At 40.0% G+C, this 17,436-nt stretch overlaps 2 protein-coding genes across 9 annotated transcripts in view; one reads left to right on the forward strand and one right to left on the reverse strand.

Annotated features, from left to right (window-relative positions):
• BTBD10 (BTB domain containing 10) overlaps positions 1-16,245 on the reverse strand; it is a 30,198-nt gene extending 13,953 nt beyond the window's left edge. The window contains exons 1-3 of one of the 7 annotated variants that reach the window (XM_065066308.1): positions 16,037-16,088; positions 9,458-9,503; positions 8,630-8,788 (exon numbers count right to left, since the gene is read on the reverse strand). In XM_065066308.1, coding sequence (XP_064922380.1) covers positions 8,630-8,730 — 101 coding nt within the window. In that variant the 5' untranslated portion in view covers positions 8,731-8,788; positions 9,458-9,503; positions 16,037-16,088. Of the gene's footprint in view, positions 1-1,419; positions 1,835-8,629; positions 8,813-9,457; positions 9,504-16,036 lie in introns of those variants that run through there. The other 6 variants (XM_065066307.1, XM_065066309.1, XM_065066311.1 and 3 more) reach the window with 6 other exon arrangements.
• Positions 16,217-17,436, forward strand: part of FAR1 (fatty acyl-CoA reductase 1) — an 87,128-nt gene continuing 85,908 nt past the window's right edge. The window contains exon 1 of one of the 2 annotated variants that reach the window (XM_065066306.1): positions 16,217-16,388. The gene's annotated coding sequence lies outside the window, so the exon portion shown is untranslated. The remainder of the gene's footprint in view (positions 16,389-17,436) is intronic. The other variant, XM_065066303.1, reaches the window with a different exon arrangement.

The following is a 17,436-nucleotide window of genomic DNA, read 5'->3' on the forward strand; positions in this document are numbered from 1 at the left end:
CTCTGAGAAGAAGTATTTGAAATGCCAACTTTCAATTAATTTCCCAGCCGACGACCACTAGCTGCACACTGTGACTTAGAATCCACGGGCAATGGCTGAGGCACAACACCAGCCTATAAGCAAAATCTTCTCCTGCGTGCTTAATAACATTGCACTTAATTTATTACTGTAAGAGAGAAGACAACCTCAACATTTTAAACCCACAGCGTTACTTCCTCATTCACTAAAGCTGGAGGAAAAAAAAAAAAAAAAAATATATGTAGACCATCTAGTACGCCAAAGTTTATAAAGGAAAGATAAGAGTCTTGCTTTATCAATTACTTTCCTCTGGGGAGACGGGGAGAGAACAAAAAACAAACACACCCAACCCTATGAATTATCGGTATATTTAGACAATCTTCACAAATTCAGTTTTCCTTGGCTCCAAAGAAATGTCAGGACAGTAGCACTGCACCCATTCAAGAACTTTAAGTCAGTGATAGAGTTTATTCTCCCCCTCAGTCAAGGATCAAGGAGCTCTGCCTTTGTCTAGGGAATAGGCATTTTCTTTAAAAGCAGCCGCCTCACAAACAAAACCAAATAAGCTCAAGGCTTTATTTAAGCAAACCTATTTAATACGATGTAGAGGAGGAAAAAGTACCATTGAAATGTCACACTTGTCATACTGGTATGCTTCCTATTTTTGCAGTAAGAAAAGAGCTGGTTTTAAAAAATGTAAATGCTCTTCATTTTAATGATGCTTTGGAGTCATCTGTGGAAGGAGACCTTCAGTTTGTCTTCATACATAACAACATATTGCTCTGAATATATTACTAATGATTAAAAGAATTCATTAAACTGAATTAATTCTACTGCCAAAACAATCAGCATGTATTCCAACACAAAAACTTGATGTGCATCCTACTAAACAGTGCCAATAAACACACTTGTTTTATAAAACAGGCTCTTGTCTACACAGAATTATGATTCTAACCAATATACTTACTACCCCAAAAACCACCCTAAAACCTTATCTGAACAAAAAGGATGCAGCAGTGGGATATTAACTAGGATTTTTACCCTTTTTTTTTCTCCCTTTATCTTCTAAAACTCATATTCAGTAACTCTTCTTAAAATATAAACTTAGATCAAATCCTTTCCTAGGACAATTTACATAATCAAGACTTGAAGAATAGGGCTATACAGCTTTATACACTAAGTTAAAGATATAATGCCATAAGGCTTTAGAAGAAGAGAAATCTGTCCTGCTTGTATTGCTAGGACTTGCACAATGACAATGCTCATGCCCCTCTTCCTCCCCCTGAAGTCTGTTCTTTGTCAGCAGACATTTCAATTGACCAGTGCACACAAAGGACAGTACTTTTCCTCATTCTTCTCCTGAATAATGCCCACAGATTATTCCTGTTAACGGATACGCACCTTCCTCTTGTATCTATCAGGGAGGAAACACAAAAGCACGGAAATAATTTTGAAATCGGAGCACAAAGGAATTCTGTTCCTTCCAAGAAGGCTGCTTTGAAAGCCAGATCAGCATCTTTTGGCATTACTTGTTAAGTTAAGCATATTTGATATTTCCATCATTTCTTCAGCAGTTCACCACACCATCAGCGAGCTTTACTTTTTCCTCCATCATCTTCCCCTCAAGGATAAGAGATTGTAGCTCTACAGTCCATTAAGTGTTCAAAGACGCAAAACCCCTCCAGATATTAATTCAATTCCATTTCTCACAGTCACTGACTCAGCCATGCGTAGTGCAATCCTGACGTCTGACCTGGCAGGCTCCTGTCAGCCGGATTCATTCCTCGCCGTCTCCCCATCTCCGAGCAGCCATTGGGCACAGCGACTGACAGGCAGGGTGGGGAGCGGGCGAGCGGAGAGCCGCTCGGTTCCGTGCCAACTACCATCTGCCAAGCTATTTCTAGTCCTGCCAGCTTGTCGGGTTTCAGCACACAAACGCCACATCTGAAAAGGTTATTGCTAACTTTCTCTTGTCACATCTCTCGTTTGTGTTCCTGATCATTCAAGATAGACAGATCCGCACAAGTTTGCTCCTGTGAAGTAAGCCTGGATTAATATTAAAAATTAATTCACCTTTTGCTGAGTTCATAAGCCGGTACAGTAATAGCCTTTTCAGAATAAGGCGGCACAGCCTCCATGTTTTTAACTACCAACACCCCCTTTTCCAGCAAGTCTAAGCCAGGAAAAATGTACTACATTTTGTGACAATCTAAATATTAGTACATAATTATACTAATCAGTGTGTTTACTGATCAGAAATCAGTTCATTAAGTCCTGATGTAGCGCATCTTCACCTCAATAGGTCATCTAATGCTAGACAACCAGTCAAGCCCACCATGCACAGAAAGCCACAAAGAAAATTAATACGCATCAGGATAAAATTTTCTAAAGGATTTTTCTTTGGGAGAAGATAAGCAAGCATTATACTACAGCTGTTTTATAATCATTCTTTTTAAAATGTCCGTAGGCTGTTGTAAGAAGCTACAATACACCAGAGGAATAGTTTAAAGCAAGTCCTACAACAAATAAAAATCAAGGTATCGTAAGCGGTTGGGTGGAAATTAAACTATAATGAAAGATGAAGCAATAAGGGGGATTGTTCAGCAAAAGACTGCTGTTATAAAGAAGTTAGTAAGAATAACAAGAGACTTGAGATTAGACAGGCAGGAGAGCACTGGCATTCTAGACTGAGTAGTCAGCTCTTTAGACACGGAAGGAAAATTTCTGCTCACACGATTTCAATTATCTGAACCAGTGAATTTTCTCCTGTTTTTAAGGCCCTGCGAGGGTTCACACAACTACCCTCCCCATGCCTCAGGGGTAAAATAACCATCAGAGTCTTGTAAGCCTTTTCTTCCCTTCAAAATAAGCCATGGAAGACACGGCTATAATAAACAGTACAGAAAGGACACTGGAAAAACCTCCTGTCTCAAGCACTTTTCTGCCTCCAATAGAAGAGTCCCCCAGCAGCAGCAGAACTGTGAAGTGCACCCAGGTTCCTTCAGCACTGGTTGCCTGTACAGGGTCTTTTCTCCACAGCAGAATTAGCAGGTTTTGTTCTCCTTCACTCCTATTTCAGGTGGAAATAACATGCCATGGATGGATCAGCTCCTGATTCCCACAAAGCTACTCCTCAGGCCAGGACGTGCATCCATGAAAATCTTGTAGAAGCCTGGTCCAGCAGTCACGCTTAACTTGGGGCCCAACCTCCAGTAAGGAAGCCCTCAGAAAGAATTCTCGTTGCTTAATTTGGGGAATGCTGCAGGATCTTCCCTCAGCTCAACACAGCAACTGTGTGAACACTTTCCTCCTTCAAAATTCTTAAATATTCACATAATTTTGGTCTTCAGTGAGCTCTCTCACGCATGAGTAATATATTTTGTAACAATTCAGTTCCATTTCAGGAAGGGAAAAAACAACAAAATCTCATGAGTGTTCAGTTGCTGAAGGGATGTTTCAAGCAGCAAGGAATTCACCTTTAGGTGGGTACACATTCACACCTTATGACTTCTGTCAAACTACTCAAATACACAACCTCCATAAAAGAACACTGGTTGCCTTTATTTATATACCAATTCCTACTCCATTTTCAAAATGGGATGTTAGGTAAAAATCAAAGATCGAGAAACTCAGAAGCATTTTCTCCTTGCAACTGGAAAGTACCTTCATCTATTAAAAACTAGCTTTGGAAGTTCAAATTCAAAAGAACTGGGTGTAAGCACTTACTGAACCTGTATCTAGCCATTATCGTTTCTACTCTCGGAGCAGAAAGGAGCAGACAGCAATGCATAAAAGACTGGTCCATACAAATTCTAGGACATAACAGTTCTGAGCATAATAGCTTCACCTCTAAAGTGCTTTGTATTTTAATTTAAAGTCAAGGTCTGCTCAAGTTTTCCATGATGCCAAAGTCCACCACAAATAATACCTGATGATACTTGGAAAAGGTCATTCACATGCTGGAGAAGTTCAAGAGGATTTAGTGTGTGCTTCTGCACAGAAAGTCACTGAGGCTTCCTTCTCAGCAGTGAGTGTTCACAAGCTGCTATTTCAGAAATGAAGGATGTCAAAAAGGAAGGAAGAAAAAACCCACAACCACACCTCAACTGTTTAAGACCACTCACTATACCTTAGAAACCTTACAAAAAATTGGCAGACTGATGTTTTTGAAAGCCATCACTGAGTGCAGCCCATTTTTCAAGATTCTGAGAACCAGCCCATCTCAGTTTCTTCTAAGGGCTTTACATCCTGGTGCCAATAAAATCTAGATGAAGAGATCTTGACCTGGCAATACCACATTGCAATCAAGAGCAGGCATGTTTGCAGTTAAGTTAAAGCAAGATGATGCACGGTAATTCACAGACTATGACCTGAGCCCGTGATGAAAATAGGCCTAATTATTTTCATGTCATACACTGTGTAGGTCTGTCTCATCCTGTAAAATGTTCAACTGCAGAAATCCAGTTTACTAGAAATAAAACCCATCCTGCAGTGAAAAACATATTATACATTCTGATATCATTCTAAAGATGAGAAAAGGACCCTTCTGGGGATGCTTCATGTATTTACAAAGTGCTGAGGCAACTGGCACATCCATTCACAACCCATGAATGCATCCTCCCAGCATGCAAAAATAATATTAGGGGAAAAAAGCCTCAGCATTCAGCATCTGCACAATAACTTGGCACATAAGGAAAATTTTTCAAAGTGGTGGAAGATTTTTCAAATATGCAAGAGGTTCAAGAGTCATCACAACCGAATCACAGCACAGCCACATTTTGTTCATTAATGCATTACAGCAGGCAGCACTTTGAATCTAACACCATCTAAATAGAATGAACAAACAAAGAACTATCAATGGGACTAAAACAGAAGCAGATTTAGAAAATTAAATCCAGGACGAACCTTCAGGAAGAGGCAAATTTAAGCCAGAGATTTTTCCCTGCAACTCCAGAGAAAGCAATTAATACAACAGAATTAGAACTGAAGTCTTCCAACAACAACAAAAACTACAGCACTAAAGAGAAATTACATATGTGAAGGTAATAACAAGTGAGAAATTAAATAGAAAATACATAACAGCAATACTTAATAATGAAAAGATTAATTCAGAGACTATTTACTTGAATGTTACCACCATTTAGTCAATATATGGCTCCTGGAAGTTTTCTTCCATCTTATCCAGGTACTTAAATAAAAAACATCTCAAAGATTTTTGCAATAGCTTGGACAAACAAGACAGTTTGTATCATTGGGTGGAAATTAAACTATAATTAGTTACAGTCAGCTATAACACCATATAATTTCATCCTGTCAGACTCTCTAGATTTTTACCCAGGATCATTTGCATTCTAACTTTAGTCCTTATTTTCTGAATATCTTCCTTCTGAATTTTCCATTACATTGCCCATCTGAGAACAAGTAAGAAAGAGAGAAAATGGTACAACTTGCCAGAGGTTTCAAAAATTGGAGACTCACCAAACTTGAAAAAGATATAATGCTAACCTGTCTTAACTGTTCGATATGTGCATCCCCCTTGGCTAGTTTTGCCACATGTCCTTTACTTCCAACAGCCAGCACAGCGAGGGGAGCCCAGTCCCGCAGCTATCCTTGCTGCCATAAACCTTACACACAGGACAGCTCAAAGTCCTAGATTATGTTTTCTATGAGTCTAGAAAAATCATCTAAGCTATTTTAAGAATGTTAAGGCTTGAGGATTAAACGCTCCACAGCACCAAGAAGTGACAAGCTAAGCATCTATCTTAACCATTACTCCCCTGTTGAGATTTATTTTAAAGTTATTATTTCACCATTACACTTTCAAACCTGAAGGTGTTTTTTTTTCTTATCTTAACAAGGTATATTATGAAAGTGCAAGACAAATAAGACTGAAGTGCTCAAACTTCTTAAAAAAGCAGTTCCCTTCAAGTTCTATCATTAAAACTTATGTGTCTCAAGGGATTTTTCCCCTCACAATGCATTTTTCACACAGGTTTTCACTTGTCTGGAGAAAAAGTGTCAATGAAATAAAAAATTGTAGTAATATGTCTAAATTCAGCCACCCAAAATCCAATTATTTTGTTTAGGCTTTTGAATAAAGTACACTATTTTCCAATAATCAGATTCTCTGAAGTAATCAAGTATCTCAAAGGAACAAGGTAACAAAATCTTTCTCCTTGATGTATTCCTTATTCTATTATGACCTCAAACTATTAGCTGGATTCTCATTCTCAAATACTTCCAAAACGGGTCTTCACCATTTGGGGAAAGAAAAAAAATACATATATATACATACATACATATATATATATCAGATGTTAGCTTGAATACTGTGTCCCTACCATAAACATGAAAAGCTTCCATAAAATACTGGTTGTTCAGCATTTTATTGGAAACACAAATTGTGTTTTGCCAGAAACACATCCAATTTCACTACAATTATTCTAGAGGCACAGATTTCATACTTTCTGATATGTGAACCTTGAATTCAGATTGTACAAAGCGATCAACAGCAGCCCTTCTGAAAGGCATAGGCCATAGACTTTGAGTTAGCTCCTGTCTGCATCAAATAATTTTTTCATTTAAAGATTTCCCCAAAACAGATAATCTGCAACAGACCACACATGGCAAGACATGTGGACTGTTTCTCTAGACTGGATTTACCTGGCTTCAGCTTCCAGATACTACACTTTATTACAAATGTGCCAGCTGACTAAAGTTCATCATGATAATGCTGATTCTGATCAAGATGTTGTTATTTAAATTTTGAGTCTTCCCTGTCTCAGAAGATATTCAGTAACTTCTACGGCTTCAGAATCCCCTCTAATCAAAATCTGCTGAACTGCTGATACCAGCCTTACAATAACTTCACTATACATCAGCAGCTGCATCCCTGGAAGGGTTTAAAAGACATATGGATGAGGTTCTTACGGACATGGTTTAGTGCCAGAGTTAGGTTATGGTTGGACTTGATGATCTTAAGGGTCTCTTCCAACCAAAATGATTCTATGATTAGCACTTTTGCCTGAATCACGTTAGTGGAGGCTTATGTTCAATTGCCTGCCCACTGAGGCAGTGTTCCTTACAGTGCCAACACTACCAGTGATCGTGCTGATGTAGCCTACAAAAAAGGCCTGCATTCGTTGTTCCAAAACGCTTAACTTGGTCATTTAGTCGAAGAAGGCATGGTTATTTACACCCAGTCTATCAAACTACTCAGATCACATGCTATTAACAAGTCCTTTTCAGTATTTAACATTCCCCATCATGGGTCATCTGCATCAATATCAATTTTAGGTTTTATTCCAGATCACCAGTCACAGGAGGCAGCACAGGACAAGAGATGAACCACATGAACTGGACTCAGCAATGAATGACCCATTTACAATTACACTCCGAGACCTGGCAGCAAATAGTCCTCAACTCGCATATACTGCCCTGTTATATCGATATTGTTCATTTGCTGATACTCCACCACATTTTTATCCTAAATAAGCAGCACAGATAAAACACTTACCAGACACCATCACCTTAAAAACATCAGCTGTACAAAGCTATAATCCACGAGCCTCTACTGACCAGCAGCACCAGCCACCCTCTTCAGTTCTGTGTTAATCATTCCATTATTCACATCACAGACAGCCCTATAATTACATGGGTCTCCCTGTGAGCCTTTTAATTATTGGTGCATTCTTTTTTCCTGCCCTCTTGGATGTCTCACAATTATCCAAGATTTAATGACAGGAAAATAACCCACAATATTAATTGCCCATAGAATACTTTGGGCAGCACTTGAGTCCAGTTTATCTAAATCTATGCAATAAAAATCTGAATTAAGTTGCTGTTATTGAATGTGGTCCTTAGCTTTTTTCCTACCATCTTGTAAGTAGGAAAGCATAAATCACTAACAATTTTAGCTAGCTAACAGAGATGGTTTAGTTATGTTTAGCACTCCTAAAAGGGCAAAGTATTTGGAAAATACACAGCTATTTGGATGCTTTTATGTATTTCCAGCAAGATGCTTCTTCACATACATTTCCTAGGTGACTAACTGCTTTGCTTAGTTTATTTTTGTACACTATATGCTGGAAAAACATTAACTTCATAATATCTTCAAATTAAGAAGCATTTTAAAAATAAAAAACATCTTTACAGTGAGGGATGCAGACAAAAGCAAAATCTGGCACACAGGTTTACAAAGAAAGTTGTATAGAGTGTGATACTTGCATGCAAGCAACTATTAGCGCCATGAACAAGTTGCACATGTTTTCTGTACACTAATTAACACAGTACCAACAACTGAAAAATTATCAACAGGAAGTAAAACCTAGTAAGCAACCCCCAAAAAATCAGATATTTAGCCACTCAACTGGTGTCTTGTTATGTACACAAGGTATTTGGATTTCATTAAAAAAAAAAACTAAAATACCACCCCTGGCAAGACAAATCTAAGCACAGGTTAGGGAAGCTGACAAATCAGTCAGGTTAGAAAATATCTTTGAAAAAGAACTACAAAATTTATGACAGGACTTGCCACAACCAGATACAGTAGCCTTTAGAATGGACTTGTCTTGGAGTTTTTGAGATGCAAAAGATGGTACATAGCACCTACCTTGAATGTTTACAAAGTTTACGAGGTCTATTATGCAATTTCCGATCCCAATTCTCTGGATCACTGGAGTTACTGTCATAAGGATGAGGCCGTCCTGCCATTCCACTGCCAGCTTCCTCACACTACTGCTCTGAAAAGCACACATGCAGCACTCTCAACCTACATTAAGAGAGCAGTGTTTACCTTTAAGTAATGCCACACAGGAAAAAAAAAAAAAGACATGCAGAATTTAGTGTTATTAGGTTGTTTTTTAAATAAAGATTATAGAAAACAGGACATATTGAAGCACAACTTCTAAATTGCATGACAATTTTCTATACATTTTGCTGATACCTGCACTAAAAAGATTATTTTGTTATAAGAACGTTGGCAGACAAGCCCAATTCTGCCACAATTTATTTCACTGTGCCCAAACAGAAAAGTCACTGGTTATAAAACACAAGGCAAACACATCATAATTTTCATTTAAATGGATAAAGTTAATTCAAAAAAAATCCCAACTGTAGAAGAGAGACCAACAGTTTTACAATCTGAATGCCTGCCCAAGAGGAAAACAGAATTAAGAATAACAAAGTTATATCTGAGGCCTTACTCCAAAATGGAATCAACATCAATCCTTAGAAACACTCAACGTAGTCCAATTTCACCGAATTTTGCATAAAACTCATCAAAATTTAACAGAAAAATAGACATTAGAAACCTACCCCTCCATGACTGGGATGTGATTTTATGTTCAACTTCCACTAAAATTCACTCATACATAAAATAACCTTGTGACTTGTTAATAAAGACAGCAAACTTTAAAAATCACTGGAATTCAAGTCATACCTATAATTGACACTTGTGTCAAGAGAGTTGTACAGTTCAGAATGACCTGGTTACAAAAATAAAAAGTGAACAGCTGATGATTGTACAGCATCTGGAAAAAAACTGAATTACAGATAGATAAGCCTACTAAGTAATGGAAAGATAAGCCTACTATGGTGCTCCAAATTTTTAAGCTAAATATTTTAGAAAAACCATATCCTCCCCCCTTTATTATGTTTCCATTACATCCGACGAAACTTATCCTTTCTGGAAGTGAGTCCCAAAGGAATTGAGACTTCTTTAAAACAAGGTAGCTTCTCAAATAAAAAGTCCCTCTAGTCATGGAAAATAGATAAATTTAGTCTCTCTTAGCTAAATTTAGACAAAAAATTTTTATGACAGGGGAACAGTAGAGAACAAGCTTCTTAAAAACATTAGTTGTGAATCAGTTTTTCTTGTTCAGTTCATACAAAGGCAACAGATTTTAAAACAACTATACAATCTCCACCACAGCACTGGGTTTTTTTCCTGTTGTGTTTTTATATAATTAAGCATACTTTGATTGGAAGACTCGTATGGTTAAATGTCCATACAGAGTCGGGAAAGGAAAACAAACCAAAACATTTTCTTTACAATTACAGGAAATACTTGACTGTCTCATGAAAAAAAAAAAAAAGAAAAGGAAAAAAAAGAGCAAAAAGTTCCGATAAGCATTTCATTGTGTATCACCTGGAAATTCAGGTTATGAAAGCACATACAATGTGTGATGATACTACACAACATAGAAGGTTACAGGATTTACACATTTTTATCAGGCATGTTTAGATGGTTAACAAGGAGAAACCTACAACTTATTTCAGAACAAAAAATTATTACTAAGGAGAGAAGGGGTTTATAAATCCAGCTGTGAGTTACTTCAGCAGCATTCAGAACTTAGGTGTAATATGACATAGTGTTTTCAGACACAAGTCATACAAAAACAAAGACGTCTTTTATCCTGAATTGAAACAAATTGTATTCATTAGATTGAGTCACTCCAGCAAGATACTCAGCGAGTCTTACTACTCATAGCAACAACATGGTTTAGAACAAAAAGCCAAGACCAGCAACCTCACAGGGCAACATCACAGCTCCCATTCTGCAATCGCTCCCAGCTACTGATCACCGCAGGCTCCCGCTTCACCTCCCTTATTAGCTGAAACACCACAGTGACAGGTTCATTTAGCACCACATGTTTCTTCTCAAGCTTTTGTTTGTTTCCATAAGTTCTCTGTTCCCTTTAAAGCCATCTAATAGACTTATAAACACTTCATTATCTCAGGTAAGGACTAAAGCAGGTGCCTTATCAGAAACAGGTTGTCATCCAGCAGCTAGTTCTTATTCTTTCCATTGAAGCAGGACATCAGTGTTTGAATTTAGCTTCTGCACTAGAAAAACATGTAAGAGCAGCTGTTTTTACAAGAATGGCAGCTGAAAAGACAATTTAAAATCACTTTCTTACATTGTCTCATGATTTCTGCCTTCTCCCTGTCTGTCATTTAATGTGACAGATTCAACAGGAGCATATAGGTTCACACACACCTCAAAGAAAATATTGGTTTAAGTAAAGATCAGATCCTCTGCAGCTACAGGCTTAAGCCATCACAAACAATGGATGACAGACACAGAAGGACAGACACAAACAAATGGGACTGCTTCTCATGAACAACAGTACTCCTATAGCATTGAGGAACCCCAGCAGTGTCACTGAGGAGGCACCAGACGGGCACACAGCTCTGAACCTGAGCAGAATTATCAAAGCATCCAAAGCCACATCTTGTGAAACGTCTAATCCAATTCCAAGAACTTGTGAACCAGAAACAGTCTGCCCTCCATCCTCCACTCAGTAACACTTCCCTAAGAAACAACTGGCTGTAACACAGCCATGTTTTTTTCCTTCTTGACCGCTGTTGATAGCACTTTTGCACTGGTTATTAAAAAAAAAAAAAGTACAAATTAATTTCATTGGTGGTTTTAACACACCTGTAAGACCATAAATAATATTTTTGACACTTTTCTCTATTGAGATATAAATTTCCAATTAGCAAATGCTGTATAAATGCTGTAAAGTAACTAACTAGTACTCCTGATTAATTTTTAAACACTTCTGCGAATCCACTTTTTTTCTGCAATAGAACTGTGGTTCAAATGTTTCTATTTATTTATTTTGTTTTGGCATGGACTCACACTGTGGGCAATAAAGAAAGCATTTTTCATGGAACTTCCTGGCCTTGCACATAGAACAAAAAGAATATGAGTACACATCCCTGAATACTATTCAATATCTCCTGTGAAATCAAGGAACTGCACCTAAAATGTTAGTAAGGGCAAAAAGTCACTGGCAGCACATGAAATTAAAAAAACAAAACAAACAAACAAACAACCCCCCCCAAAAAAACACACACACAAAAAACCCAAAACAAAACAAAAAAACAACAAATCGAAATATCCCTTGTAGATCATAAACCACTGTCATACTGGCCAAACTGACTGCCATTCTAATTTGCTAATAAGCACTTCCCCAGGTGTAAAGAATGACTTCTCACCCCTCTGTAGAAAGCAAATGTTCTAGAGAATTAGCACAGGGAATAAACACGTAAAATAGAAAAATTAGGAAGCAGACTTTAATTTTCCAAGCTTTCAACACAGACACCTAGAACACTTCAGATTTGCTAACATCAATGCGACGCCAGAACCATTGCTAATTTATGAAAGTTGTAGGCTACTGAAATACAGGGGAATTGTAAAGACAGACACCTGGTGGATTTGGGAAGCCAATACTCCATGTGATAAAGCCACCCCAGGCATTGCAAAATACAGCAATTAGCGTGTTTACACTACTTGAAGAGCTCATGAAAAGATGCATCACACACTAACTTGTGATACCTGTAGAACAAATTACGTTAAATAATATTTAAAGCATATTCAGTTCTGTGCCGTGACAAAATGTAATGCACAAAAGATGCACGGCAGATTAAACAAGATTTAGACAACATCAGATGCAGGACAGAAGTGGACACACACTTTTGAGAGATGCAGGACTTGTGCACTTCAAGGTATTAAAGGTGAGGAAAAAAGTGTTCTTCGGAAATCTTTCAGGAAAGAAATAAAGCCAATCTCAATCAATACCAATACGTTTCAGGCCAGCCAGTCATACTATATTTATTGAGAATACTTGTAAGGCTGAAAAGCTCTTGAGTCTTACTAAAAACATTATTAAAATCGCCTGAAGTTTTGAGGTAGAGGCACAAGACGTCATCTTCTGAACACCAGTTCATCAGGTGGAACAAAGAACTGATTGCTTCAGCTGTCAGTACAGAAGACAACATGCAGATAACTAACACATGACACTTCAGGCAGCTAGTCAGCTTTAATACTTGGTCAGAAGCTTTTCCTAAAGCAGGACAGGTTTCAGAAGCTCATTGGCCCTAACCTGCTTCATCAGTGAAATACACTGTAAAGGTGAACCAGGATAATCAGAACAATCCAATAGGCAAGTAACCAGCTGGGACAAATCCTGGCATTAGTTGTGACAGAGAAACGGGAAGATTCAGATTATTTAGGCTTTCTGTAAGGGATGACAGTCTGCTGTTTGCTGCCTCTAGTCAAAGCACAAAAGCAGCAACAACAAAAACTAACTTAGAAGTAAGAATTACTGGGAATGCAAGCACAGTAACATTACATCCTAATTAGGAAATAGAGTTCAAAGTATACATGCTCACAATGCAAACACAATATATCATGGAAATCCATACCTGCCAAGTGAGTTTCTTGCAAACTAGTGCAGACATCAGCCACAAGTCAGCCACATAAAGTAGTTTTATAAATTATCGTCATTGAAATGTTATCAAAGTGAAGCTGATTAAAGCATAGCTAAGAAACATCTTTTGCAATACAGTCTTGACATTAACATAGCAGGTCAGGACTGAAGCTTCTCTTAATGAGTAAGAAAGAAAATTAAAATTGAGCAGTCAAGTCATATGAAGCTGATGATATTCCTATTTCTATAACACCATGAGCAACAGAGATCCAGTGACTATCTTGCAAGCTTTAACTTTACAATTCCTAAAAGGAATATGACAATAAAACACCTATCCAATACCAGAAGCCTAAAAGGCAGGAGGCAGGTGATTCCAAACTTGCCTTGTGTATTCAGATTCATTGTGTGAAATAAGCCCAAGTCTATCTGTGAGCAGCTCAGTGCATTGAGCAACTTCTCTCACAAAAGCAGAATTGTGGTTATCACTGCAGGAAGAAAGGAGCAGAACCTAACTTCTTGTAGTCACTACCAGCCCCATCCTGTGTGGCCCACCAACATAAAACGGAAAGTACACAGATGTATGGCTTCATAACAATCACCATCAGTGACAAGATAAATAGCATGAAACAGAGTATCAGGGAGATTTATTGAAGAAATAAGCAAGGTCCATACTCATGGTTGTACTCAGCAGTAACAACAAGAAAATCTCAAATAACTTCTCACATTTTAAATCAATTATAAGTTAGCTTTTGATTTTATACAGATTTTCAAGAGATACACATTTTTACTGATAAGTAACAGCACCAGGTCAAGATTGAAGCAACACTGCTGTAGGAAAGCTGTGCTGAAAGAAACTAGCACAAGATTTTGATTTTTGCGTGTGCATACAGGACAAAACAGACGCAATTGCAAATCTACAAAAGCACAGAATTTATAACAAGGCAACAGAAAGACCAAAAGCAATGACACTTGTGACTAATTTAATAAGCAGTGACATACACACCACATCAACTGTTTACCATTTTCAAATGCAATGAATACTAAAAGGAAAATGGGGCTCCAAGAAGGAACTGAATGTGTGATAGAAGAGTTGCTTTAACTTTTCTTTCTTAACCCCCAGTTTCCCTGGCATTAACACACTGGGCAAAAGCACACATACAAACACAGGCTGAAAAAAACTCATAAGAACAGTCCCAAACAGCATCATCAGTAGATGCCAATGATGACCACAGGCAGGATGTAATAAACTATACTGAGTTTGAAACAGAAATGGGACAAATAGAGAGGTAACATGCAAAGGCATTTGGCAGGAGATGTATGTGTCTTACTAGAAATAAAAAAATCCACACTGACAGACCTGCAAAACAAACACAGTAAGACAGTCTTCCTTAACTTTAAAAAAAAAAAAAATAAAAAAGGAAAAAAAATCCCAAAATTAGCCAGTTCCTTTTCACCATATTTGTGTTCAAGCTGTATGAATTTAAAGTAACCTAAACAAGATTATGTAGAGACAGATTTTCAGTTCAGATAAAAGAAAATAAGTGTGAACTATCAGGTTATGAACTCTGAATAGTGTGAAGTTGATAATTTAATGGTATTTCTGGATCATCTAATTCAATAGCAAACTGAAGAGTGAAAGACAGGGTCTTCCAGGGAAAGGATCACCAAAGCTGAAGCAACAACTGAGATAAGTACTCTTTAAATGAATCACTGAAAATGATTCATGAAGAAAAAAAGGCAAACAAAAATAACAAGAACAGAAGATGACAGTTGAAAGGCTACCAAGAAGACAGATTTTAATCATGTACTTCAATCTGTAAGAGGTAGCCAACAATAAAGAACAAAAAGATGCAATGCTCAACCGCTGCTTTGGACAAAGAAGCCAGACAAGTGACAGAGAAAAACCTGGAAAAGATCTGTGATGGAGCTAGATCCAAATTCTGAAAGAAAAAAGTTCTAAAGTGGTATGTGTGATGGGATCAGAGAAGAAACACGCAGAAGCAACAGCCAGAAACAGAAGTAAATTTAAAGAAAAAAAATGTAATGATAGGCAACTGAAATGCATAATTGTACTATGGCAGATTTACCATACAAGGAATTGATACTTTCTGCAAATAAAATATGGTTATGAGGAAAAAAGAAGTTTTTATAAAGATATTTCACTCATTATGAAATCATTTGTGTAGGTAAATCAATGCTCGGGGATTATGCCAAACCTGTCTGCTCAGGCATTCTGACAGCTGTCAGGCAGTCCCGAGCAACAACATTTCCAAAGCAGCCCTCGCAGCAGTTGCAAGCTTTACCCATAAACACTACACGGTTAAAACGAGTAATTGAAGTAGCATTCAGCCTACTCTTGCACCGCACATAACAGAGTTACCAAGACACACCGACGTGAGGAGGGGGCTCTTTCTAACGACGTTTTTAAAGTGTCAAGGCTTCAGCTTCTCAGGCGACAGGGACACCGGGCAAGGCCCGCGGGCAGATGTGCCTCAGGAGGCCGCCTCCAGCGCTCCCTCACGGACCCTCACGGGGGCAGGAGCCGCCGCCGCTCGCCTGGGCCGGCAGCCGGGTAGAGCCGCGGACGGGCCGGCCTCCCGCAAGCGCTGAGCGGGGCAGCTCAAGAGCCGGGCCAGGGAACGCCGCCGCCCGCACGCCGCAACGGCCCTGGCGGCGGGGGAGCGGCCCGGCAGCCCCCGCACGAAGCCTCCGCGGAACGGCGTCGCCCGCAACCCGACAGCGCCCGGCCCTCAGCCGCCCCTCCGGCCCTCAGCCGCCCCTCCGGCCCCACTGCCACTTACCCGCGCGGCGCCGCGGCCGAGCTCCCGTGTCCCGCTGCCGCTGCGCCCGGGCCCGGCAACCGCCTCTCGCGAGAGCCGCCCCGCGCGCAGGGGAGGAAAAGGCGACGGCGCCGAGATCTCACGAGACTTGCGGGGCAGGGGGGCGGAGCGAGGCGGGGCGCGAGGCGATGCCGTTGCCAGGGGCGGGCCGGCGGTTTCTGGGTGTGGCCGCCCCGGGGCCCAGCGCTGTCCCGCCGGGAGCCGCCGCGGGGTGTGCGGGCAAGCGGGCGGAGCCTGCGCCGACGGTGGAGGCTGCCGGTCTGAGGGCCTGAGAGGCGGTGCTGGAGAGCGAGCGCCGCCCGCCGGCGGGAAGGTAACGGGGGAAAGATGAGGCGGATGAGGCGAGCTGTCCCATACGGAGCTACAAGCGCCTGGTGGTGACTGGGCCTGTGCGCTGGAGTCCTGTCAGTGTTCACACACGGGTGTTCTGAGGAACAGCCGTTGCCGGCTGCACACGGCAGCACGTCCCCAGCACCCAGACCTGGCCCTGTTGTCCGGCTGTCCCTGCCCGGCACAGAGGAAAAAGCCAAAGAAGGGTATAATACAGTTTAGCAAGACGAGCTGACATCCTTGCTATCTCAACCTTCATCATAAAACTGATTCCTGATTTAAATTAGATATATAAATTTAGGTGTGTACTGCCCTATAAGGTATTTAGAGTCTGTGTAATCTGAAGTCTATATAGGAATATAATTGGTGGATGTGGCTTATACCCCTGCAAAACTATCATGTCCCACATTACTGGCAACTTCAGTGCACTGAAGTGTGGCAGTTGTGAGGATGGCACTCAAGCCCTTTGCACTCCTCATGGGGAAAGAATAAAATGATACCAAGCCACAACTCAGATCTGAAGACAGTATTTGCCTCTTTTCTAATATATTTTCTTGGTTGCCGTTCTTTATGGCAACTGATGACAGAACCTGAGGGAATGGCAGGAAGATGTGCCAGGGGAGGTTTAGGTTGGACATTAGGAAAAGGTTCTTCACTGGAACAGGCTCCCCAGGGAGGTGTCACAGCCCCAAGCCTGACAGTGTTCAAGAAGAGACTGGACAACACCCTCAGACACACAGTGTGAACTGTGGGGTTGTCGTGTGCAGGGACAGGAGTTGGACTTGGTGCTCATTGTGGGTCCCTTCAAACTCCAGACATTCTGTGATTTCTATGATTTCTATAGCATCATTATTAAATACAGGCAGAGGTTGACTCCCATATCAGGTGAAAGGACTGTAGAAGACTAGACAAGAAGTATATTGAAGCAAATTGGAATAAGTGGAGAGTTTGGGAAGAGGATTGGAAGAAGCAAATCTCTGCCCAAGCTTTTGCATGCTTATCTGTTCTCCTTTGTGCATCATGGGAAACCA

This window comes from Columba livia, chromosome 5, assembly GCF_036013475.1.
Source record: "Columba livia isolate bColLiv1 breed racing homer chromosome 5, bColLiv1.pat.W.v2, whole genome shotgun sequence".
In the NCBI taxonomy this organism is placed as follows: domain Eukaryota; kingdom Metazoa; phylum Chordata; class Aves; order Columbiformes; family Columbidae; genus Columba; species Columba livia.